The sequence below is a fragment of the Camelus ferus genome, chromosome 11 (genome assembly GCF_009834535.1).
Source record: "Camelus ferus isolate YT-003-E chromosome 11, BCGSAC_Cfer_1.0, whole genome shotgun sequence".
NCBI classification, from domain to species: Eukaryota; Metazoa; Chordata; class Mammalia; order Artiodactyla; family Camelidae; genus Camelus; species Camelus ferus.
Window position 1 is genome coordinate 49503870 of NC_045706.1, and position 27469 is coordinate 49531338.

Consider the following 27469-nt stretch of genomic DNA (forward strand, 5'->3'; position numbering starts at 1 on the left):
TTCATTATCTTTAAATTTAAACTATTTTAAAATTTCCAGTCATGTCTTGACACAGAGGTTTAGAATTATGTTGCTTAGCTTCCAAATATTTGTGGATTTTCTGGCTTTTTGTTATTTTTAGATTAATTCTATTGTGGTTAAAGACTACACTCTAATTCCAAGCCTCTCAAATTTGAGACTTGCTTTATGGCCCTGCCTCACAAACTTGATACTGTTTCGTTGTGATGGGATAACTGATGCATTCAGACTACTTTTTTTCCTGCTTTGGTTACGTATAGAGTGCACTGTGGTACTTCTACACTAAGTTTTGAAATCCTAAAACAGTATTCCACTCAGGGTAAGTCCTCTAGGCTGACCCTACAGTGATTAGGATGCGGTTAAAGCCAGAGTACCCTTAAGCAGCAGCATCTGACTTTTTAGGAAGGCTTTCCTCTCCTCACGGAATGGCTGGGCGGTACAATTGAGCCGCGAGTCCTCCACAGCTGGGGATAGATAGTTGATGAGCTATCTGCGTACTTCATGAAGGCACGGATGTAGTACCCTAACATTTCTTTTAAGGTGGGGGGGTCTCTTCAGAGGTGACAAAGCTAATAAGTGCTCAAAACTCAGTCTCTGAGCAAGAGGGAAAAAGTTGGGTAGAGTTCGAGAAAAGTGGAAGAATGCCTTATCCCGCGATTAAGAGAGCACGTCTCTCGCGAGGCCTAAAACAGGGCCTCAGGTAACAGCTCCCTTTCAACCCGGTGGACTAGTGACCAACCCGCAGAGAGCGCCTACCGAACAAACCTTTTCTTCCTTCCTTTTTTTCTTTTCCAGCTGCTCAAATTTCCACAGGGAAAAGGAACCGGGTGTGGCAAAAAAAAAAAAAAAAGAAAAGCCTTTCAGAGAACCACCGGTCACGTGACGGACAAGAGGGCGTGGAGGGCCAGGAAAGCCTACGTCAGCCCTGGCCCCTCCCATTTGACGCTCTCTCAGTGACCCCGCCCCCTCCGCTATAGGGTGGAGCAAAGGCCCCGCCTCCAAACGGCCTCTCCTCGGAGGGCCAGGCTGGCCTGCAGGGCGGGGCGAGAGGCCCGGAGCGGGGCCTGTGTAGGGAGGGGGAAGAAGGGAAGGGAGGGGTCACGTGCGGCCAGGCTCCCGAGGTCACGTGACGGGGCGCTGGGGCGGAGGGAGCCGGCGCTGGGAGTTCTCCAGAGGGAAGAGGAGTGAAGTAGGGGGGACGCGGCGGTGGCGGTGGTGGCAGCGCTGACAATGGTGAGTGAGCGACGATCCGCGCGCTCGTCTCCAGTCCTCGCCCCGGAGCGCGCGGCGGGACGACCAACTGCGGGCCCGGGGTCGCAGGAGGGGCTGCGGGGAGCGGCAGGAGGGAACAGGCGGGCAGGGCGGGGAGCCGGGTTAGGCCTGTGTGGCCGTCGCTGGGTCGGGGAAGAACCGGGCTTCGCCGCCTCTTCCCGGTCTTGGCGAGGCCCGAGCACCTGCGGGTAGTGGTGCATTCTTCTGGCCATGTCGGAGCCTCTGCCCGCGTTCCTCGACCGGCTGTGGGGGCCCTGGCTGGGTACTCGAACCCCGCCTTTGCGGGGGCCCGCCGCCGCCTCCCCTTCCAAGGTAGCCAGTCTCTCTGCGCTTCCCGGGCAGCCTCTCTTTTCAGGTGGGGTGACCCGAGAGTCCCTCAGTTCCGGACTCCGGGGGATTTGATCCCTCTCTTCCAGTGTGTCATAAGCTTGATAAACTCCATGGTTTTTTTTTTTAAACTGCATGGGGGGACGTTCTGCGATTTACTGACCCCAGTTCAGCCTTGATGTTGACACTTGTAGAGTGGGAGAGAAAAAGAAAAGGACGTTGGAGGGGAGGACGTTTTTGATTCAAAAGACACTAGTTTCGTGCCCGCTGGCTTAAGCATTGGCTCTCATTTCCTTCATCAAGCCATTTCTGGAAACTTACTGTTTTCGGATGTTGAAATGGCCTAGGAAGCGGAGGAGGGAGGGAAATCAGAGTACTCTCACCGCAGTTAGTGGGAAGCACAAGCGTGGGCACGATGGCGTTTAACTTGTGTTGACAGTCTTCTCTAGATTGGATCTCATCTGGCTCATTTTATGGTAATATTCATTTATTGGCAAGCGTATGTTGAGTGCCTACTGTGTGCTCTCCTTATAGCGCCTGCCTTCCCAAAGCTCACCCGATTCAGTAAACTGCTCGAGACTTTTGCCTTAAAGACCAAGCTAGATTGTTGTTTTTTTTTTAATTACTTTGAATAAATAAATTTTAAAGTCAGAAATCGAGTTGTTTTAATTTAAAAAAAAGCGAGGACAGACATGTTCATTCTTAAATTTGGAGCCTTTTTTCTTTCATTCAAATAATTACTTAGGTGCATCCACGGGCCCTGAGCAAGGCTGAAACAGACCTTGCTCTCTCTTGTAGTTTGCAGTCCAGAGGGAGATAAACATTTGTGTAATTGTTTGTTTAACGTGGAACAATTAATTACAGTTGTGATAAGAAGGAAGTATTGGGGGAATCTTGCCTAGTCAGGCTAGGAAGCCTTCTTTAATTGAATATAATTTGCAAAGAAAACTTAAAAGGCCCTCCTATTTTTTGCTTACATTTAAAATTAGTACTTATAAGCTTTTGAATTATGTTCAAGAGCAATTTTTATTTTCCAGTTACTCGTCAAACAAAATTGTAAAGCTTTATAACACTGAAATGGACACAAGTGTAATAATTATGTATGAAAATTTGCTGTTTCATTGCTGTGTATGGGCTAAGTGAATAAATTTTGAAAGCCTGTCTTCCGTCTCACCTTGAGTTGCATTTCTTTACTTCCACAGGATGCAGTGAAATTTCTTCAGTGAAAGCTTAAAAGTGTCTTTTAACATATCCACAAGTAATTTTGCTAGATGGTAATGCTAAATGTTAGGTTTACAAACTGTGAAAAATCTTAAATTAACCTATAGTCAGTGATATGAGGTATAGGCCACTATTAGAAACTAAAAACAATTGCTACTGTATTTTAATAGTCATATATATTACTCTCTAGTTATTTAAAGGCTACCTAAAAATTTTAACCTGTTTATTGCCTAATACTGTCTAGTATTTCTTCTGAAAATCCCATATTCTAAATGCTTACTTGAAAATATCTTTTCCATAAGAATTTGGTAGTCTTTCTCTTAAAGGATCTCAAACAGCCTTCTGTAATTTCAGCAAAAGTCTGTTAATGTATCCTAACCCTTTTTGCAGTTTTTATTCTTTTTTCTTTTTCTAGTCTTCACCATTCTGACAATTCTATATTTTTCCCCCTCTTTATAAATCAGGGGAAGTATAATTTGATTGTGAATAATTAATAAAAGATTTTAATTTTGTGACTTTTTGTTTGAAATAGAAGATGCGTATCTTGAAATAAAACTTTAGAAGCAAGATTTTGGGTAGAGAATCTTTTAGAAAAAAAACAAAATAGATGTTTTTCCTCAGATATTTTGCTCTCTGTTATCTACTTTGCTATCTGTTATCTACTGTTAAATGTGAGACATCCTCAGTTTTCTGGAGGCTTTTAATAAAACTAGTTAATTTTTGATGTGTCCTAGCGGACACATTAAAAACTGGATGTTAACCCAATGTTAAATTCTTATGGCGTCATTAACTTAACCTTGTCAAAGTGCTGTAGTTTATTATTCAACATTTTATTCTTCTGTGTATGCTATACTAGGGTTTTTTTTTTTTTTTCATACCTTCTGATCTCTCCCAATCTCAGTGTTTTGATTGTGTGGAAAAGTAAGTCTACTCTTAATTTTTAGTTATGAAATACATCATGAATACAGAAAATAATAGAGAATAACATGGTTTTTACTTATTTTTAATGCCTAGGAATTTCTAATTTTTACATATGGTGTCAAAATTACACTTACTGTTTAATTACAGTTACGTTGTTAGTTAATTGTGAAGTTTTATGTGATTCTTAAGTCTGTTTTATACCATTTTAACTAGTGGCAATTTTGATTTTGTTATTTTTGATTATTTGATCTTGTAATACCAGCTTTCAAATCCCAAGTTCAGCTCTATGTGTTAGGTATATGTATGTGGAAAGAAGCTACCATAGTATTTTCTTTTATCTATGAAATAATTTTTACAGTTTTCACATCTCATTTTTTCCTGGAAGCAGCTCTGGGAAGTAGTAAGGGGGATTGAGAAAATTAAATTTTATTTTCCTGCTTCTATTTTATAATTCAAATTTTGAAACTGCCATCTTCTACCCTTTCATAAATTGCTCCTCCCACAGCAGGCCCCCCACTCCATCCTTTGCTGGCTCAGTGTTTTGCACATAGTTGATAATTAGTAAATATCAGTTGACTAATTTTGAGCTGCTATATATTCTCATATTTGTAGCCCTTAGGAGAAAGTATACCGTTTTGAGCAAGTTTTGAGTTTAAAACTAGAGGTATGAAAGCTAACTAGGAAGGAAATCCATGTGCCGTTCTTTGTGCCATCTGGGATGTTCTTTGTTCTAAGTTCAGAATAGTTTTCTGATTAAAACTGAGTTTGTTATTTGTAATATTGCCAGGAAAGATTAAATCTTGTCAAAAGGAAAATTTGCCGTTTGTGTCTTTGGAATACGTCAGAAATACTAATCTGGCGATTCTTTAGTTGATTTCTTGAAATTAGAATCCTTTTGTTAGTAAAGGATTAATAAAAACAAAGAAGCAAGCTCAGAATTTAGGAAAATGCAAATTCCTTGCTCTAGACTTTGCTACTGCACCAATGCTAACTTCCTAGGAGAAGGCTAGTCTTACCAAACATGCCAAATTTTAAGCTCATTTCTTTTGTATATTCATTTATTTTTTATTATCATAAACTCAAGATTAATTTAACTTAATTTAATTAATTTAACATTCAACAGGTAATGCCACATACTGCCCCTGGCCACTATGTCTTCAGTGTTGAGCAAGGAGTTTAGTTGAGCAAGGAGTCTTTGGTTTGAGCAGTGTTGTCCTCATGGAGTTTACAGTTCATTTGGGGAGTCAGGCGCTAAATAAATACACAAATTATAATAAATGATGAAGTAAAACTACATAGCATTGAGACCTAAATTTGGAGAATTCAGTTTTGATTAGAAAGTTAGGGAAGGCCTCTGGATGGAGATGAGTCAAATTGAGACTCAAAGGATGAATTAGTTTGGTTAAGGATACTCGGCTTAGGGCGAGGAGACTGGCAGATTTAATGAACTTGAATCGTTTGAGGCCATTGTATTTGGAGAGATGAATAGAGCCAGATATGTGTAGGGCATGTTTTGGAGTAGAGTGTGTGTGTGTTTAAAATAACATTTCATTGAAGTAAATGTTAGCTATAGAAAAGTGCATAGGTAAGTGTACAGCTTGATGAATTTCCACAAAGTGAACATACCTGTGTATCAAGCACTCAGATAAAAACAAACAGAACATGACTAGCATCCCAGAAATTCCCTTTGTGCTTTCTTCCAACCACTTCCTGACTTCTAATACTACTATAATGGACACTACACATTTTTGATTTTTTAATAAATGGAATAATACAGTGTGTATTTTTGTGTCTGGCCTCTCACTCAACATGTGTGTGAAATTCATCCTTTTTTTCTGTAGTTGTAACTCATTCCATTGCCCTCTATATGAATATTGACTAAAATTTATGTAACCATTCTCTTGTTGATAATTGGATTATTTCCTATTTGGCTCTGTTATATTATGTTATGAACGTTTTTATGTTTGTCTCCTAGTTTATGCATATAAGTTTCTGTTTAGGGTAGATACCTAGGGGTGTAATTGCTGGGTCATGGGATATGTATATCTTTAGCTTTACCAGGTAATGCTAACTATTTTCTAAAGTAGTTGTTCCACCTTACACTCTCACCAGCCCATTAGAGGATTTAAACAGAGCATGATATGATGAGATTTATGTTTTTAAGAGATCACTCTGATAGTTCTGTTTAGCAAAATAAGGATTGTAGGATGACAGGATAAGGAGACCATTCTCTACATAAACTTTAAAAAAGACTAGAAGACTAGCTTTCATTAGTGGCAAAAATAATCCACAGTTATATCTGGTGTTGGAATAGTTAATGGATTTTGTATTATTTCCAACTAATGTGTTTTAGCATTCATGAGCAATTGATAATCCATATTCAGGATTTACAGAACAAGGCTTACACATTTTCTTTGGAAAAATTCACAGAAGTTTAGTCTGTCTCCTCCATTAGAGCCAGTTTTATTCCAAGGACTTGTGCAATGTAACACATTCCTATTCATAACTATATAGCAATAGATTTTACAGTAAGTAGTACATTGTAATAATTCATTTGGATTTGTATGAGTAATTTGGATTGTATGAATTCTGCTGTAATGAAAGAACCTCATAGCAGTATAACTAACGATAAATTTTTAAAAAAATGGAGGTACTAGGGTTGAACCCAGGACCTCTTGCATGGTAAGCACGCACTCTACCACTGAGCTATACCTTCCCCACTGAGGTAACTTTTCAAATCCAGATGTTAAGGCTTAATTTTTTAGATTTCTGGTGTGTGTTAGTATTTGATTATTTATAGTGGTTACCTATGGAAACTATTGAAATTACAGCATGTTTAAATTTCTTTTAATATTTTATGTCTTTTTAAAAATCATGGTAAAAAACATGTTACATGAATTTATCCTCAATGAATTTTCAAGTGTATGGCACAGTATTAACTATATGTGTATTGTACTAAATTTGTTTAATTTTGATGTGGTATTTGTTGTAAGTTCTTACTTTCTTGTGAATTCATAGATTAACTATAGGTCATAGGTAATTAAATTCGAACTACAAAATGTAGTGACTGAAAAAACATAATTATGAGCATTGTCCTTTTATTTCAGAGTTTTCTTGGAGGCTTTTTTGGTCCCATTTGTGAGATCGATGTTGTCCTTAATGATGGGGAAACCAGGAAAATGGCGGAAATGAAAACTGAAGATGGCAAAGTAGAAAAACACTATCTTTTCTATGATGGAGAATCTGTTTCAGGAAAGGTAAATATTTTTTATGGAGAATTACCTAGTTGTAGGATATTAGAATTAGTCATGAAAGTGGTTTGTGCTGTTTCTAAATTTGAATGATTTTATTAGAGATGGAAATTTTATCAGAAGTTCAGCTAAAATCCTTGATTTGTTAGAACATTTACAGGAAACATTCTTAAATTGAAAGGATTACAGGGGCAGAGAGTAAATTGCATGCAAAATTTTGTGTGTTTGTGACTATGTGCCTCTATTAGCTTTGGACAGTTCCTACAGTGGGCTATAATCTACTCAAAGTTTGTTTCTCCTTTAACATAAAGTTGAGTTACAGAGATAGGGAAGAATTCTCTAGTATACCTTTCTAAGAGCTTCTTTCCCATTCTTTGTAGCTTATCTCTCTGCTGCTGTCATTGTGTCTGTTGATCTCATTTCTTGGTACTCTGTGGAGGACTTAAGTACATTTGGAATGTGTTTATGCATGCTCAGATACATTTATGATACCTTCTATAAGGTATAACTTTTACCCCTTTTTCTTACACATCAAGTGATGTATAAGATAATTATACCTTATGGAATATTGTTAGTACTCATTAGTCTGTGATACTGAAGAATGGTAATATCATAGACAAAATCAAACCAGAAAACATTTGAAATAATTTTTTAAATATAAAATATTAGCGTTTTTCTCCTCTGCTTAAGGTAGTATATACACATGATAGACAGTTTGAGAAATAAAATAATTATCTATAGTACCATCCTATGGAAATTAGTCACTGTTAAAGTTTGAGTGTGTTTTCTCTTAGTCTCTGCACTGGTTACTGTAATATATTAAATGTAATATATAATATTACATGTATGTAATATATTAAACATACCTTTTCCTTATTATTAGATATTTAAGTAGTTTCTATTTTCAGACTACTTATAGTATGTCACCATATCTTTAGTAATACAGACATATATGTACATAAATTTTTCTCCATATTTTTGTAGGATAAGATTATTTCCTTAGAATGAATTCCTGGAAGTGAATTGCTGGACCAAAAGATATGAATATTTGAAGGGTATCAATACGTATTAATCTGGAATATTTGCATTAGATCCTGTGTTCACTTAATGTCTTGTTTCACCCAGCGTAGCACTGACGATGATCACTTTTTAATCTTTGCTATTTAGATAGGCAAAAATGATACTATTCTTTGATAGCATTTCTTTGGTGACTAGATAGTTGAACTTAGGTTTATTAGCCATTTTACTGCATTATCTGTTCTGGTCCTTTGTCAAATTACTTATTACTGTCTTATTATTATATCCAAAATACATTTTTTGCTTTTCCACTTTACTCTCCTGATACTCCTCCTTTAAAACGATGGGGAGAAAGAGAAGAGGCCTGAAAGGGAGCAGACAACATCATTAAAAGGATGGAACATGTCAAATGAAAGAAAAGTAGAGGAAGTAGTGTATGATCTATGGAAAAGAAGACTTGTTAATATGGTAGGGTTGAAGGGTTAGAGATACCAGACTGAACCTGCTAACATCTCAAATACTTATAGATATGACAAGTAAGTAAATATCTTTCCTGCCAGGTTATAAGCTTTTTAAGATCAGGGGATCTGAGTGTGCTTCTGTATTCTCTAAAATACATCATAGTGTTGTTTACATAGTAGACTCTCACTAAATACATATTTGATTTGTTTATTTACTGTTTTTAAGTCCAGTAGGGAACATTACCTGTCTAGTTTGAAGTACTTTTATGTCATCTGGGCCAGTTAGGAGTTCATGGCTAATATTCATGGGCTAAATAAAGGAAGAGGGGAATGTTTAAGGAATTAAAGCTACCTTACTGTGAAGCTGGCATTCAGATTATATTTTTTGAATTGCTAGAGATTGTATGTAGACCTAATCAATAACTATAGAGTACATTTTAAAAAAGACAAATCTCTTACAGGTAAATATTTTATGTTGCCCAAAAGATATTGTATCTGGAATCTGATTATTTGGTGATCTGAGATTTTTTTCATTTTTAACCTTTTTATTATAAAATAAAACACACATTGAAAACCACACAAAACAAAAATAATTATAGGGAATATTTTCTTGTAATCACCATTCAAGTCAAGAAGGAGAGCTTTGCCAGCCACCCCATATGTCCCATCCTAATCACAACCCCTTCCTCTCAAATGTAACCACTCTGTTGACTTTTATAATAATAAAGTTCCTTGTGTTTCTTAATTGTTTAGTCTGCTCCTTAAAAAAAAATCGATAGAGCTTTTAACTCTCTTTTAATTTCAAGTTTCTTTATGCTTTTGTTTTCCTTATAATTTATCTGTTGAAGAGCCTGGGCCGTTGAACTGTAAAGTTCTCTGTGATTGCAAACTCATGATACAGTTATTGCCTGTAAGTTGGCAGCTGGATCCAGAGGCTTGATTAGACTCAAGTTTGATTCTTTTGGCAAGAATATAGGTGGTGGTGTGTTTTTTCATCAGGAGGTACACAGTGTCTAGTTTTTGCTTTTTTGCAACCGTTGTAACTATTGTTAATTTTGACTTCTGGCATACCTCTAGAACAGGTCTTTAAATAGGTGATTTATGAGCATTTTGAAAAGAAAAATTGAAAGAAACAGAAGAAAACAAGCAGTGGTCATTTGTGACCCAGGATGGGTCTCCAAGAACAAGTCTTAACCGTATCAGCCTAGGCTTTCTGAAGTGTCTGAGTATAATAAAAAGATCATTGGGTTAGAGTTGGAAGATCTAGCCTTGGACTTCATCACTGTCTTGGTAGGTAACTCCGGGCAGTCATTGAATTTTCTGGATCTCACCTGTAAGTTGAGGAGGTTGGACTGAATCATTGGTTTCCAGACTTGTCTTTGTATTGTAGGAGTCTCTGCATAAAAATCCTTCATATATTATATATAATCTTAGAGATCTGGGAGAGCTGACATCCCACCCAAAGCAAGAATATTCCTGGCATTTGAGCTCTGTATGCAGACTTTTTTTTTTTTTCCCAGATTTTTTTAAGAGTTTTTTTTTTCCAGAGTCATTTTAGATTTACAAGGAAATTGAGAGGGCAGTGCAGAGATTTCACATTATCAGCATCAGTCCTCAGAATGGTACATTTTTTGACCCAGGATGAACTTAATATTAACACATTGTAATCACACAAAGTCCATAGTTCCTCTGAGGGTTCGCTTGTGATGTATATTCTGTGGGTTTGGACAAATACATAATGACACATATTCAACATAGTATCATACAGGGTATTTTCATTGCCCTAAAAATCCTCTTACAGTGTGTGTTCATATCCCCACTGCCCCCTAAACCATGGATCTTTTTCTTATATCCATAGTTTTACCTTTTCCAGGATGTCATATAGTTAGAATCATACAATATGTATACAGCCTTTTCAGATTGGCTTTTTTTACTCAGTAGTATGCATTTAAGTTTCCTCCATGTCTTTTCATGGCTTGATAGCTCATTTCTTTTTAATGCTGGATAATATTCTGTTGTCTGGATATACCATATATTATTTATTCATTCACCTACTGCAGAACATCTTGGTTGCTTCCAAGTTTTGGCAGTTATGAAAAAAGCTGCTATAAACATCTGTGTGCAGGTTTTTTTATGGACACAATTTTTCAGCTCCTTTGGATGAATACCTAGGAATGCACTTGCTGAATTATATGATAAGCCTGTCTTTAGCTCTGTAAGAAACTGCCAAACCATCTTCCAGAGAAGCACTACCATTTTGCATTTCTACCATCAATGAATGAGTTCCTGTTGCACCACATTCTTGCTAGCATTTGGTGGTGTCAGTGTTCTGGATTTTGTCCATTCTAATAGTTGTGTTGTGTTACCTCATTAATTTCCAGTTCCCTAATAATATGGTGTTGAACATATGTTTATTTGCCAAATGTGTATTTTCTTTGGTGAGGTGACTGTAAAAGACACATCTGATAAAGAAAGGATTATTTCCTAAAATGTACAAAGAATTCTTTAAAACTCAACAAAAAAGGAGGGAGGGTATAGCTCAGTGGTAGAGCGCATGCTTAGCACTCTAAATTTTTTATACTTCATGAATATCTGAGAAATTTTGAGTCTTACTGATTGTGTGTTTAATTATTGAAGTGTTTGTTGTTGTTTTGATCATGAAAAATCTGACTGATTTATTTGGGGATGGTTTTTGGAGGGATTCATAAGTTATAATTCCTTAACCAAGACATTCTTGTAGATTGGTCAGTGATTAGTAAATTGTCTTGAAGTAGTGGTACCCTAGTGCTAGGCCACCCATAGTGAACTCTGCATCTGTTCCTTGTTGCAAAAGTGAACAAAGGCACATGTTTAGTCTGAGATTATAAGAGTTTATAGTTTACTTCTTTAAGCAGGGAATATTATTGTAGTATCTTTCATTAATATGAATATGCACCATGTTTTTCTGGCAGCAGTTGGAAACTTATCTGGTGTAACCACAATACCCAGCACAATAATGTACAGATATCTTGGTGCCTCACTGTAAATGACCCTATAACTGGCATATAGTACAGTGATACATGCTTGTCTTAAACACAGTGTAGATGAATTTCACTTGTTAAATAGATCATGAAGACAGTATTATTTGAAACACCTGTAGAATATTACATGCAGAAGAATGAACTTTGAGATTGGCTTGTTAGAGCAGTGAATATTTTTATATATAGATTGTTTCCCTACATTCTGTTTTCATGGCTTTTCAAACGTTTTTACATAGTCTCAAGTTTCTCAAACTTAGTAGCAATGGGAAAGAGAGTAACTTTCAAGCGGAGAAACCTGGTGAATCACTTGGACCCGGTGATCAAAGTTAACATCACCAATATTGGAACAGACTGGCATCATGTGCTTCCTAATAAGATAGGTTGAATACACAATTTCAGTTCTCAGGTGTCCTTGCCAAAAATGCATAAGCTGAGTCTCATTGTGATAAAACATCAAAAAAAAAAAAAAAAACCCCACCAAATTGAGGTACATTCTACAAAGTAACTGACCTGTATTCGTTTAAAAAACAAGATCGAGAAAGGCAATGACTGAGAAATGTTCTAGATTAAAGAGGCTAAAGAGACATAACTATATGTCATGTGTGATCCTGGATTGAAGCCTAGACAGGAAGGAAGAAAAGAATATCAAGTACATTACTGAGACAATTGATAGAATTTGAATATAGACTGTGAAATGTTAACTTTTCCTGGTTTTGGTAATTGCACTGTGATTATGCAAGAGAAAGTCCATTTTCTTGGGAGGTACACATGACATGTTCAGGGGTAGAGGGACATGATGTCTCTGACTTATTCTCAGTTGTGGGAAAAAAAGTGTGTATGTATGCATGCACATGTGTATATAGATGGATGATAAACCATATGGGACAAAATATAAATATATGATGAATCTGAGTAAAGGTAATGTGGGATTTCCTTGTGCGGTTCTTGCAATTTTTCTGTAGTTTAAAATTATAATAAAAGTTAAAAAGGATAACTGAGTTGGTGTTAAAATTCTGTAACTCAGTTCACTGTCATAGTTTCATATACTTTTCAGTGCGCCTTTGCAGAATGGCTTTTAAGCCAGATGCTTAATTATGCTTTCCAATTCTGGGATCCTTCAGATTCCGGAATAGCTTGCATTAGGCTTAAAAGCAGTTATGTTTTAATAGCAATGGGAGATCAAGGAAAATTTCAATGTTTAGGAGGTTTGGTGGGGAAAATGGAATAACTTTGCATTTCTACCTTTAATAGTATGGTTTCAAAGTGGTTTTTGAAGAACTATAAATTTTTAAAATGTCAGACACAGTCATGTTCAAACAAAGACAGTTCTCAAAAACTGTTGACAGATAAGACATACTGAAGTATAGCCAGTTTACAATGTTGTGTCAATTTCTGGTGTACAGCATAATGTTTCAGTCATACATGTACATACATATATTTGTTTTGATATTCTTTTTCATTATAGGTTACTATAAGATACTGACTATAGTTCCCCATGCTATACAGTATAGCTTGTTTGTCTATTTTACATAAAGTAGTTAGTATCTGCAAATCCTGGGCTCCTAGTTTATCCCTTCACTCTCACCTTACCCCCCTGGCAAATAGACATTTCTTAAAGTATACTTTTTTTCTTTGTGCTTTATTAGTACAAATTAGAGAATAGCTCTAATTACTGCCTGGCTTATGAAAACAGCTGGGAGTTATGCTTGTTTTATTTGTGGCTTGAACCTAAAATTTAACTTGTTAGTGTATATGAAGCCTAAGTACTATTTTTTCCCCTTAAAGTAAGTACTTTTCTGACTTTAAAAGTATTATTTGCCTACTGTTAAAAACAAAAACCCCCAAACTTGGAAACTACAAAGAAGGAAATAAAATTATCCATAATCAAACATTCCAGAAGTAACTCCTGTTAAGAATTTTTCTTTTCTGTAGTTCTAAAAAATATAACTGGCATTATACTTACAATTTGACCATGCTTCCTTCATGTAACATATCATGCACATCTTCCCACATCATTAAAAATTCTTTGACCTTATTATTTTTATACTTTAATAATATTCCATCGTATGATATACCATAATTTAATTATTTACTTCTTTTTCTGATATATTAATTTGGAAGGCAAGTAACTAATTCATCCTGATTATAAATATGGAAGATATAGAAGCATGAATATTTTAATGTATGTAGTTTACAAATAGAAGTAACTGGACCTCTTTTTATTGGTCCTTGGTTTCTGTTATCTTTTGAGAAGCATTGTTTGGAAACAAATCTTTTAAGAGTCATGTTACCAATGTTTTTTTTGGTAAAGAATAAACCTAGAAGAATGCTTTTTTTGTATTTTAGCTAATCCTTAAATGTGTGGAATTTTATTTTTAATAGGTATTTTGTCAGGTTAAAACTATGAGAGGGGGAGGGTATAGATCAGCGGTAGAGCACATGCTTAGCATGCACACGATCTTGAGTTCAATCCCCAGTACCTCCTCTAAAAATAAATAAATAAACCTAATTACCTCCTGCCCCCCCAAATAAAAAAAAAACTATATGAAATTAAGATTTACATTTGGCAGATACGAGTTTCGTGATCTTAGGTTATATATTTTACTTCAAAAGTATGTAAGATAAATCATACTCAAAATTTAAATCTTTAGACATTCTGTTTTTAGCAGATGCAGGGCAATAAGCATTGCTATTAAGATCAAGAATTATAACAATATATTGGTTATAAAAAGCTGAAAGTGATCTTTAGGTCAGTTCTTGGAATTAGTGATTACCTTACATTACAATGCTATTGTAGAATTGTTTAACTATTTGATCAGAAACACATTTGAATAGTTAAAAGTCTTCCCTTTATTGATTCTTTATAGTTCTCCAGCTATAAAGGATTCCTTCCTAACAAAGCAGATGCTTTAAGTGTACACATAAGTAAAGAGTTTGTTAGGGATTGTACATGAGTAAGTTTTACCTTCTCTGGTGCTATAAAGTCATCATGATCTAGGTGTATATCGATGTTTCAAACTTTGGAAATGAATACCTGAAATATTTATATAGTGCATTCACTTGGAAGGAATCTGTTAGTAGGCCCACTCAAAGGATTGTTAACATATCTTACAATTTCATGTTTTGACAGGTAAACCTAGCCTTTAAGCAACCTGGAAAGAGGCTAGAGCACCAAGGAATTAGAATTGAATTTGTAGGTCAAATTGGTGAGTTTTAAAATAGTATTACTTCTTTTTTTCTTTGATAACTGAGTTTGAAGAGTTTGATTTGGCACTTAAATAATTGAATTAGAGCTTAGCTTTATGGAAGGAAGGAATTGATTTGCCCAATAAAAGAGGATTTATTTTATAAACATTAAGCCATGTTTCTTTTGATTATATTAAATGATATTTGACTCATCCTGCCTTTATTTGTGATTAATTACTGAAAATGAAGAGTTATATAAGCTACCAGCATTGTAAAATAATTCAAGTAGATTAGTTGACTCACTGAAATTTCCATCTGCCTACATTTTCACCAGCTTTGTTCACAAGTAGCAGTGTCACCTTCATCCTTCACTTTCTAATTATCCGTGCCATTTGTCTTCCTAACTTAGTGTGTGCCTGTAGCCAGAACCACCTGTCAATAGAAATTTCTATGTGAAAAGGAAAGGTGTAATTTCTTCTTGACTTAGGTCAACTTGTATACATTTCCATACATATATTTCAGAGACATTCCTGATTTAGCAGGAATTAAACTGTATAAATCTTTGGTATTACAGATTCAGAAAAGAGAAAATAAGATAGGTGTTTATAATACTGTATACATAGCTAGGTATTAAATCTAGCTTTCTTAGTGTCACTGTACATTTTTAAAGTATCAGAATTGGAATGGGTGGATATTTACATATCTATTTTGGATGAGATTATAATTGAGGGGCAAATTATAGTAATTAACTGATAGTTGATTTTAGTCTTTTGTATTATATTATAGTTTTATTAAGGTAATATATTTGCTTAACTGAAGCAAAACAAAACAAAACATTTTTTGCCTTGAAGGGAGGAAGTTCAAATAATTGCTGGAAATGTGTCTGTTAAAAACAGCTTCATATTGGGCAAATCTTAACTACATTAAAGGAATGCATTCTTTTATATTTGAAATTTTCATTGTGCTATGCTGCTTGAATTTTTTTAATGCCTAGGTGGAGCATGATAGTAAGAAGGATATGGAATTCAGATCATAGCTCTAATATTTAAAGTAGAGACAAATCAAACTAATTCTTTAGGTAAAAATTATTTGCTTTGGAGGCAGAAGTTTGGATTTTAATGAAATGGATATTAAATATAATTGGTCTTTTTGCTTTTTAAACTTTCTTAGAACTTTTCAATGACAAGAGTAATACTCATGAGTTCGTAAACCTAGTGAAAGAACTAGCCTTACCTGGAGAACTGACTCAAAGCAGAAGTTATGACTTTGAATTTATGCAAGTTGAAAAGCCATATGAATCTTACATCGGTGCCAATGTCCGTTTAAGGTATGAATGTGTATCAGAAGCTGTAGACAGAATCAAAACCAGAAAGTAATGACTAGTATTGAATGTGTTATAGGAACTTCTAATTATAATTTTGGACTGGAAGACTTAAGGTTTTTAAAATTCTGTCAGTATTTTGTTTTTTCTGGCTAGTGCTGATCTGAAGTAATAAGAGCCTTCTATCATTATGGAGATTTAGAGGACCCCATTATGAGACACATTAGTCATAACACTTCCCTTGTATGATTCATTTCTTAGGTACTTCATTTATCATGTAAATGGAATTACATTCTAAATACATTAGTTTCTCAACGAATCTCAGGGTATATGGTTAAGAAGTGATCTAGAGAGATTTCCTCAAGTAGGCTTGATGGTAGTACTCCAAATGAATCTAAAAAGTACGTACACTGTTCTTAAAATTGAACTTTGTATTTTTTTCATGGTGGGGGCATTTATTTAAATTAAAACTCCTTCATTAAGTAAACAAAGTAAGTTGATCCCAAAGAGTTCCAAAAAGGAGAAGGCAGATCTGCAGTTAATGTTTGCTTATTTAAAACACTGGAATATATTATAGGAGATTTAACTTGTCCTCTTCATTAACTTTATAGGTATTTTCTTAAAGTGACAATAGTGAGAAGACTGACAGACTTGGTAAAAGAATATGATCTTATTGTTCACCAGCTTGCTACCTATCCTGATGTTAACAACTCTATTAAGATGGAAGTGGGCATTGAAGATTGTCTACATATAGAATTTGAATATAATAAATCAAAGTAAGTACCTTTCGCAAACAGATAAACGTTCAGGGGAAATTAAGAAATAAGGCTAGGGGAGCAGGGAGGGTAGAGTGTAGTAGAGTGTGTGCTTAGCATGCACGAGGTCTTGAGTTCAATCCCCAGTACCTCCATTAAAAAAAAGACAGATAGAAAGAAAGAAAGGGAGAGATAAATAAGGCTTTTAGGTCTTTGTAAATTAGTCAAAGTAAGGATAGAATCAACATTAATCTGATGTTAATAGACCAGCAGACTCTCTAAGCTGAAAGAAGTTTTAGGAGCTTGGTCTGGCTTCTTACTCAGTGCAGATATCTTTCATATTCTATTCCTAAGTCTTTGCTTCACCATTTTTTTATAGAGGATCTCACCATCCCAGAAGGCAGCTAACCTTTTTATGTCTGTAAAGATTTATATTACTTGCTTGACATCACTTTAGCTCAGTCATCTCTTTAAAAATAAACAAAAACGCTCTTTTTCTGAACATAAGCAATACATTTTTATTACTGAAAAAATTGACAATGTAGAAAAGTCAAAGGAAGTAAAAACATCACATATTTTCACTTTTATCACTTAACTACTGTTAATTAATAGCCTCTTGTATATCTTTCCTTGGGAGGGGATATATATGTTTATATATGTTGTATTCTTACAGAAATGGGCTCTTATTTATTAATGCTTTTTTAAACTCTATTATGGAAAGATCAAACATATACCAAAGCATATAAACAATGTAGTGAATCCTCATGTATCCATTGCCCAGCTCTGTATTCAACACAAGGTCACATTTATTCTGTGTTCAGCCTCCGTATTCCCCAAATATTATATTGAAGCAAATTCCAGACATATAATTTCATCAATAATTATGTATCATTTTAATATAACTACAGTACTGTTGTATTTTAAAATATTAATAATTTCTTAACATCCTCACATATCCAGCCAGTGTTCACATTTCCCTAATAGAGTCATAAATGTTTTTCTCCCCATATGGTTTGTTCAGTATCCAAACAAGATTTGTTCAAATCAAAAACACATTGCATTTGGTTTTTTGATTCTTAAGTCTCTTTTAATTTATAGGTTTCCTCCCTTATTTTTTTCATTAAAGTTTGTTTAAGAAATAGATGTTTACTCTTTTATCCCCTTCCTGTGTGCTTTTCTGCTACATGATTTTTATTAGTTGGCACACCCCAGTTTCTATCACTGCAAATGTGATACACATGCTTCCAGTGTCTTAAATGATACTGTTGATGAAAATGATTAGTTTAAGACCTAAAACTAGTCACTGGAAGCTTCCCTTCAGACTAACATAATTGCATTAATCAACTCTTGGGATATTATTTTGAGATCCAAACCTGGGAGAAGACTTTTTTTAAAAAAGCCCTCTGGGAATTATAAGAATTCTCAGGTTTATTACCACATTATTCCAAGATCCCTAGGAAAGGTCTTTGATTATTAGGTATTACAGCAACAAACTCAATCTATGAGTCTCTCCCTGTGGTCAGATGATTTGTTAACTGCACTGGAGTTGTACTAACACTAAACACTTATGTAGAGTTTTTAATATTCAAAAACATCTTCATAAACAGAGCTGGGGGAAAAAAAAAACTAACATCAAAAAAAATCTTCATACACCAAATAAGTATTTCAGGCATAAAAATCTTAATTTTCTATGCTTAAGTTCTTTGGAAACAAAGTTAACCTCTAAGTAAGGACCAACAATTAATCAGACTAATTCTTCCCTCTGAGATGAATTGATGATCAAGTAAAAGTTTGATTCCTTATTTTTATAGTAAACTGATGAATACTTTTTTGGAAAAAAGGAACATTAAATAATATGAATAGTCAAAATGGTATTATTCTTAAATAGTTATTGTCCTAAAGATATCTAATAAAGTCTTTCAGGACATATTCTGTTTGTTTTTAAGCTGATAGTAAGTGACATATATTCTTTCCTTAAAGGTATCATTTAAAGGATGTGATTGTTGGAAAAATTTACTTCTTATTAGTAAGAATAAAAATCCAACATATGGAGTTACAACTGATTAAAAAAGAGATCACGGGAATTGGTAAGTTGAAAGTATTTGAAATGAAATTCCTATTTTAGTTGAAATTTTAAAATCTTAAAATATTGTTTAAACAAAATATGTCCACTGTGGATACTAACTTTGATACTTAATATTGCTGACGGTGAGCAAGTCATTTATGTTTTTTAAAAATTAATTTTTGAATAAGTAATAAATTCATAGTTTAAAAATAAAGTGTAAAAGACTATACAGTAAAAAGTGTCCTATTTATGTACTCCAGCTACTCATGGGTGATAAACTTATGTTTTAAAATCCTAAGTATTTATGCATGTACCTGCAAGTACCTCTATATTATACCACCCCCCTTTTTTAGTTAAGTGGTTACGTACAATACATACTTTAGAGGTCTTTATATATCAATGTGCAGAACACTTCTTTTTTTTTACAGTATTCTAGTCTATGGATGTACTGGCTGTTGCTGGACATACAGGTTGTTTCTAGTCTTTTGCTATCATAGACAGTGCTTCAGTTAATAACATCATTTTGCATATGTGTGGGTGTGTGTGCAAGATAATCTTACACGTGAAATTGCTGTTTCCAAAGTATATTCATTTGTAATTTCAGTTCATATTATTAGTTTGTCTTCTTCATGGTTTGTACCAATTTGCATTACTACCAGCAATGAACTTAGGAGGGTGCCTCGTTTTCCTTGTATTCTCATAAGTACAATTGTAATAAAACTTTTGGCTGATCTGATGCATAGAGGGGGAAAGTTCCCCATTGTAGTTTTAATTTATTTTTCTCATTCTTAGTGAGGGTGAACATCTTTTCATGTGTACAAAAACTGTTTGTATTTTTCTGTAAACTGCCTATCCGTATCCTTTGCCCCATCTCTTTTTTTTTCCTTAAAAAAGAAAATGATAAAACTTCATTGGTAGGCATTAAATGAAAGAAATCTACTATACCATGTATAGGAAGACCCACTATAATAAATGTGCCAACTTTCTATACATTAATCAATAAATTCAGTGTGAGTCCAATCAAAATCCCACAGACATTCTCAAATATTTTATTTTATTTTAAACACCTTTATTGTGGTATGGTTCCTGTATAGTAAACTACACATATTTCAGAGTACAATTTGATGAATTTTGATAGATGTATACACCAGTGAAACCACTACCACAATCAAGAGAGCTAACATTTCCATCATTTCCCCATCTCTTTTGGATTGTCTTTTCCTTGTGACATGTGAAAACTCTTCATATATTAGGGAAATCAATCCCTTTTTCCATATTAAGAGCAACAGAAATTTCCCTAGTTTTGTCTTGCTTACGGTGGTTTTTGCCATGTAGAAGTTCTTGATGTTTATGTAAGTCAAATTTGTAATTTTTATTTTTATGGACTCTGGGTTTTGTGCCACAGTTAGAAAAAGGCCTGTTTTACACTGAGGTTCTAAAAATAATTTTCTGTGCTTGATTCTACTAAAGTAATCCATTATAGTCTGGGGATATTGTTTAAAGTTTTAATTCATTTGGAATGTGTCCTGAGGTAAGAGATTAGCTACAGTTCCAACTTTACTTTTTTCCAGATAGCTGACCAGTTGCCCCCCCAAATCATTCATTGGTTCATAACTGCTTTTTAATTTAAATTAGTATATAAATTTAGTTTGTTCCCTTTAACTTTGCTGGCTTTCTGCTGAAAATTATTTTAGGAAACCTTTTTAAGAATTTTTAATTGGTAGTCATAATTATAAACATCTGTGATTTCTTAATCTCCATTTTCATCTGCTAATAAAAGTTAGAGATTTAAAGATATTAAAACCAAGCTTCATGTTCCCATTTGCTGTTTAAAAAGAAGTTATTTAAACATTTTTTCTAGTTATTAAAATTATATTTGGTTCTAGAAAATTTTAAGCAAAAAAATAATCTGTACTCATCATCCAGAAAAAACTTTAGTCGTTGCATAGTACATTATTTTACAATGTTGGGACCATTACTATATATTTTGGTGTCCTTTAAAACTTATATCATTGACTACTTAAATGAATTATATGTCATTCACTTTGATGTTTTATCTATTTTAAAGTTAACTAACTCCAAGTGAAGACGGTTTGTGTGTTGCAGAGAAAACTAGCTTGTCAGTGGTTAATTCTGATGTGTATTACTAGTTTCTATTTTAGCAGGTATTAGAAATGATAGAAGGAAGTCTGTGAAGTAGATTATTTCTGAACTGTGTACAGTTGATCCTTGAACAACATGGGGTTTGAACTGCATGGGTCCACTTATAGCAGATCTTTTTCAGTAGTAGATATTACCCTACTACCTGATCTGCAGTTGGCTGAATCCAGGGATACAGAGGAATGGCGGATACTGAGGATGGACTATAAATTATACACAGAATCTTCTGCATGAACAGTTCAGTGCTCCAGCCCCTGTAGTTTTTCCAGGAGTCAACTGTATTACCTTTGGGAAGAAGGGAGTGAAACATTCAGTCGAGTGGCAAGTTAAGTGTAGATCAAGATATAGAAAACAATGATCAACATTTTCACAAAGAGGGAAGATAAATTAGTACTAAAATAATGTAGTCAGAAAACAGGGAAAGGTACAACGCTGGAAATTATATTCTAGCAATATTTAAATTGGTAATCATTTACATTATTGTACTAGGACCCAGTACCACAACAGAAACCGAAACAATCGCTAAATATGAAATAATGGATGGTGCACCAGTAAAAGGTAATACACTTTTCATTTACTTCTTTTGTGTTACAGGTAGTGCAAATAGCAGTGTTATGGCAGTTTAGTTTGAAAGTATTTATTCAGTGTGAAAGTATTTGTGAATTCTTAAAATTATTCTTACAGTGATGGTTTTAGAATCATCTTTGTATAAATACTGAGAAGACTGTGTTAGTACTTCCTAGTTTGAAATAAGGTTTAATGTTTTTACTCAGTTTAAATTTAGAATTTAGAAGAGACATTTATATATATATCTCCTCCCTAGTTCTGAATTTGTAATATTTTAATTGTCTTCTGTTACAATAGTTTATTTCTGGAAATCTTTTTGATTTGTGCTAAACATAATGTGCAGTATGGGTGGGCATTAATTTCTTTGGAACTTTGGAGTTCTTACAGCCCCCAAGAAAATAAGCAGTTCCCTTACTAGAGAATCTTCAGTGTCTGAGATAATGAAGCCAGTATTTATCATTTTAAATTTATGTTTTTGGCTTTTTCTTATTCTGTCATTACTTCAAAAAGTAGCTACCATTTATTGAGTGCCAGCTGTAGATGAGGCATTGTATTTTCAGATGTGTTAAAATTCCCTACTACCCTTTGAGTTAGGTAGTGGTATCTTATTTTATAGATGAAACTGAGATGTAGAGGTTAAAAAAGTTGTTAAAGGTGACAATGGTGTAGGGGAGACTTTACCTCTGCCCATCTTAGATTTTCATCTGGAGTTCTTTAACAAAAAGATTAATAAGAGAAAATCGGTTTATGAATGCATGCAGTACACATCACGCAGGAGAAACCTTAGAAAAATAACTCAAAGCAGTGACAGAATTTCAGCTTATGTAGCATCTTCAAAAGAACAATAAATTTGGAGAGAAATGATTGGACAAAGGAAAGCAGTTCAGTCTTCCAAGGGTGGCAAACTATGGGAAGGTAAATATGTAGCAGGAAACTAATGGAGTAGGCTTGTGTGCAGATTGCTCTGGTGCCATCCCAGGGCTGCAAAGAGGCTATCTCCAGTAAAAGGAGAATTTATATTCTGCTGTTAGGCAGAACAGGGGAGACTCTTCTGCTTTTGCTGCTGCTTAATTGCCTTCAGCTCAAAATAATTTTTATGTCAAGGATGCATAATTTTTGGTGACATATTCTGGTTTCCTTCAATGGCTAATCATTGCAGAGTCAGAGTCTGAGCCCAGGCCTTTATGACTCCAAGACCCATGTATGTGTACTCTTGTGTTGTGCAACATTACTTTGTAAAATTCCAGCAGCCACAAAATTTTATGGGTTGTATATCTTTCAGGAAATATATATGCATAAGAAAAGTACATTAAAAAGATTCAAAACAATATGCAAATAATTATCCTTAGGAAGAGAGAAGCCATGAGACTCTGAATAACAGTCTTTTTGGTAATGAAGGAATGTCATCACGCTGAACATGTTTGTTGCTTTGGATGAATTGTTAATAAATATTCAAGAATTTTATACACATGATTAGAAATTAGAATTAAACTTCATGAAAACAAAAAAACAAAAGTACTAAAACAGAACTTACTGCTGGCATTGTTTTAAGCTTTTTATATGTATTAGTCCATATAGTCCTTACAAATTCTTTACAAGATGGATATTGGTGTTCCTCATTTTACAGATGAGGAACTTGAAACAGAATGGTAAGTGACTTAGCTAGAGTTGGGATTTGAATTGAGGCATTCTGGCTCTGGAGCAGTGGTTCTCATCTTGGGCAAATTTGTGCCCACCCCCCACTTCCTCGAAGACATTTAGAACTGCCTGGAGACATTTTTGGTTGTCATATTTGGGGAATGATACTGGCATCTATTGGGTAGAGTCCATGAATGCTCTGAACTTCATAGTGTGCATAAGACCTTACCCATGACAAAGAATTACTGGGCCCAAAATGTCAGTAGTGTCAAGGGTTACCCTGGTCTACAGTTTTTGTTACGCTGCTGTCTCATGAGGAACTGAAGCATTAGTATCTTCTCTATAATGCTTAGTTTTAGGTGTTCTGTAGCTAGGTTTAATCATCTTTTAGAGTTAAATAGAATTTGCTTTTCTTTCAGGTGAATCAATTCCAATAAGACTGTTTTTAGCAGGATATGACCCAACTCCAACAATGAGAGATGTGAACAAAAAGTTTTCAGTAAGGTACTTTTTGAATCTAGTCCTTGTTGATGAGGAAGACAGAAGGTACTTCAAGCAGCAGGTATGGTACCACCGAGCCTGGTATTTTGTTCTATGGCAGTTCTAAAAACACCTGGAAAGCACTCACTTTTCTAAGCTTTATTGTACTGAGCAAGGGGTTGGGGGGGGGGGTCTGTATACGTGAAAGCACTGAAAGTGTGATGAAGAAGTGGGCTTGAATGGAACTGTGTTGTGATCAATCTCTTCCCAGTCATTCTGCAGGACTCCAGAATGTGCCATAAATTGGCAGAGCATTTATTTTTCTCTTGAAACTTTTTTTAAAAATAAAAACAATACCTGCTGTATGTTTAAAAAAAAAAATCAGACAATAAAAAACAGAATGAAGTAAAAGCTAACAAAAATTTTATCACCATTGTGATTAATTTTCCAGACAAATTTGTGTACATGTGTTTAGATCATACCATGCATGTTGTTCTTTGATTTGCTTTTTCACTCAATGGTGTCTTGAATATCTTTCATTTATTTATCAACAAATAAAGATTTCCTTTATCACTTTTAATAACTTCATCAACTTGGTGGATTTTAGGGTTTCCATTTTTCCCTAATTAAACAATCTTGTTATAAGTTTCCATGAGATGACCCAAATCTAATACATTTTTAATATGAAATGTTTATCATAAAATTTGCTCTCACTTGAAAATGAATTAAAAGCCTTTGGTGAATTTTGAATAAAAATTGTGATTAGAATGGTCTTCGTATTCTGAATCAGATTAAATAAATACTTAAATGTCAGTTGAGTATTCAAAACTAATTAGAAATTATTCTGTGCTGAGTACTGTGAAGGATACAGAAACTACCTTTTTAAAACATGCTGTCCTTTAAGTCCTCACATTGAAAATATGTGGAAAAAGAAAAATTACATAAGTTAATTAATAGAAAACTTAAGTAATAGTTTGACAGTAATTTGGAAGAGAGAAAACATTCCACTAATGATGCCATAATACTATATAATTATACATAGATAATTTATAACTTCAAATTAGATTATATGAAATTTATAATTTCCAAATCAATTACATATTGTGGTCCTGTCAAGTAAGTATATTGCTTCCCATGGGCATTCGTTTGGATGTTTAAATTCTGCTGTGTTGGTTTTAAAAACAAACAAACAAACAAACAAAAAAACAGCCTGCCATGACTTTACGAAGTAAATAATTTTAGGAATTTAGAAGAGAAGAGCTCTCAGGATGTTTTGGTTAGGGTAAGACTTAGATAGGCAGAGGAATAGGGATTTGAAGAATATAGAATATAAAGGGGATGATGTAGGGAAAGTGTATTTGAAGTGCCTTGGAGGCAGAGAGTAACCCAGTTTGGCTGGTGGGGTCCCGGGGTCTAAGTAGGGGAGGGAGTGATTAAATTGGGTAAAGGTTTTGGAGGGCCTTGAATGCCAGGTTGGAAGTTTATTCTGGAGGAACTGAGAACTATTGAACAGCCATCCATGCAACACTTTAGACTAATGTAGTGATAGGAAGGATGGATTAGAAAGGGGCTTCAGGCGAGGGAAGCAGAGCCATCTACCAGGAAGCTCTTTTAGTGTCTAAGGTTGAAGTGACAAGGGCTTGAATTTGGATAAGGGTGGTGGAACCACAAACCAAAGGACAGATTTTAGGAATTCTTTAAAACGGTGTTAGAACTTTATGCCAGATTGGATTCATGGTAGTGGGGTGGTGGTGTACATGGTGCTGTTGGGGGTGCAGAGTTGGCAGAAGGGGCAGTCCAGGATTGGAACTGGAAGAAAGTGGGTCAGTCAGGAGAGAGGAGGGCTTTTGTAGGGAAGAAGTTAGTTTTTTTATAATTAAAATTTAAGTGGCAGTATTTTGTGAAAATTTAAGGGATAACATGAGGACATTAATTTGTTGATGTCTTGCCATTTGTCTTACTAGGAGATCATTTTATGGAGAAAAGCTCCTGAAAAACTGAGAAAACAGAGAACAAACTTCCACCAGCGATTTGAATCGCCAGAATCACAGGCATCTGCTGAGCAGCCTGAAATGTGAACTGAATTGGAGAAACAAACAAACAAAAAAAAACTCCTATATCCGTTGAGATTTAAGTTCGGCAGGTTAAAGATGGTTGCAGCAAGTGGCAGGGTTGGGGGAGGCCAAAAGTCCATTTATAATAGTCTTCCTTTATCTTACAGTGCTGAATTTATTTTATGATATAACTAAATGTTCTTCATGTATATACATTAAAAAAATGCTTTCTTTAAAACACTGGAACTTTCTTAAACTGCCGTTTTTGTTTTGTTTTGGTTTTTTTACTGCACACTGATTGGATGATAAGCACTCAGATATACAGCAGCATAAACATTAAAGATTTTCATGTGAGTGGGCTGGTATTTGTAATTTTGCTTTCTTTCTGCATAATGTTGATGATAAATCCTTTTCCTCTCCTTTTTCATGCTAATGATTACCTCTTATTCTCTACATGCAAATAAATTATTTTGTGTTCAAATAAAATTAGAAAACCTGAGTAGCCCTTACATCCTACAAAGATTTAAAACATGGCATCTCAATATTTTTAAGAACTGTATTTATGTTTTTACATATGTTTGAGAAATGCATACAGAGTGTTTCAATGTAGGTGCTTCTGAGTCTACCATTCCATGGCTTCCTGAATTTTTTTCTCTTTGAAGTCTTCTGTGATATGAATATTAACTTTTTTTCCCTAAGGAATTATGTGGCATGTCATAGTAGCTTTTTTTTTTTTTTTTGGCCATATTAAAGTAACCATTTTGCTACTGCTGTACAACAGGTACACTGTTTATGTTGGCATTTTAGGATTCGTTGAAACTGTATAATTTTTCCATAAATACTTTTATGGAAAAAAATCTTTTTTGATTTAAGGGAATCTCTTTACCACATTTACGCAGATACAATTTTCTTGACTTTACAAATATTCTCTTCCCTTTTCAGGGGAAAATTTGAGGATGGGCAACTCAGGAGAACCAGTGAAGCATGTAGTTATCCAGATCTGGACAATTTCATGTTTGTTAAATTGGAACTTTGTCTAGTTCAAAAAAATTTAAACTTCTTCATCCACTCTGTTTAAAAACTTTTAACAATTTGTTCAAAGCCTCTAAAGAAGGTTGCAGTCATCTGTTCTTATGCTATGCATGGGGGCTGATCTTAAATACACTAAATGTCGGGTGTAGGAACTAAAATGAAGCCTGATATGGGAAACTACTTTCACTTATGGTTCATTGGTTTTTGTACCAATATTTTTTATACACTTCAGTGCAAGTCTCGTCAGTTAATCTTACTTTATGAGTAAGCTAAGTAACCCAAGTTACATTTCTTTAAGCCTGTTTTACTACTATGGCACTTTGAAAAAGTGGTCAGTAACCAGCTTCTTAACTGGCAAGGAGTTCCATGTACCATGTGCTGGAGCATCTATTTTCAATGTGGATATCTGTGAATGGTAATATTTTCCTTCATGTAAGTGCCTGTTAAAAGAGTTTCAAAATTTACAAATGCCAAATATTTTCATGGTCACTTGCATGTAGTAATCTAGAAAATATTCAAAGAAATTTTGAAAACCAATTGTATCTAACCAGCCTAAAATTGTGCAACCATGATGTATATAATAAAGAATTTGAAACAGATACTGAGCTTGCTATTTGAATGATTAAAATAGTTCTGTTCTCAAATGTCTTCTCATTGTCAGATTTATCTTTGAGGACAGGATTGCTCAATAGTTAAGAAAGAT

At 34.5% G+C, this 27469-nt stretch overlaps 1 protein-coding gene and 1 long non-coding RNA gene across 11 annotated transcripts in view; one reads left to right on the forward strand and one right to left on the reverse strand.

Moving 5' to 3' along the window:
• Positions 1 to 977, reverse strand: part of LOC116667193 — a 33040-nt gene extending 32063 nt beyond the window's left edge. For all 9 annotated transcript variants that reach the window (XR_004323998.1, XR_004323997.1, XR_004324000.1 and 6 more), the window contains exon 1: positions 784 to 977. This is a non-coding gene — a long non-coding RNA (uncharacterized LOC116667193). The remainder of the gene's footprint in view (positions 1 to 783) is intronic.
• Positions 978 to 1112: 135 nt separating this feature from the next.
• VPS26A (VPS26, retromer complex component A) lies at positions 1113 to 27365 on the forward strand. Of its 2 annotated transcripts, XM_032491533.1 has the most exons (9): positions 1113 to 1251; positions 6867 to 7016; positions 14639 to 14714; positions 15865 to 16021; positions 16627 to 16791; positions 18751 to 18857; positions 21485 to 21553; positions 23620 to 23762; positions 25645 to 27365. In XM_032491533.1, the coding sequence occupies exons 1-9, from the start codon at positions 1249 to 1251 to the stop codon at positions 25756 to 25758; spliced, it is 984 nt and encodes a 327-aa protein (XP_032347424.1). In that variant the 5' UTR covers positions 1113 to 1248; the 3' UTR covers positions 25759 to 27365. The 2 variants fall into 2 exon arrangements, with proteins under 2 accessions (XP_032347424.1, XP_032347425.1); XM_032491534.1 differs by lacking the exons at positions 1113 to 1251; positions 14639 to 14714 and having other exon boundaries at positions 6880 to 7016.
• Positions 27366 to 27469: the final 104 nt, after the last annotated feature.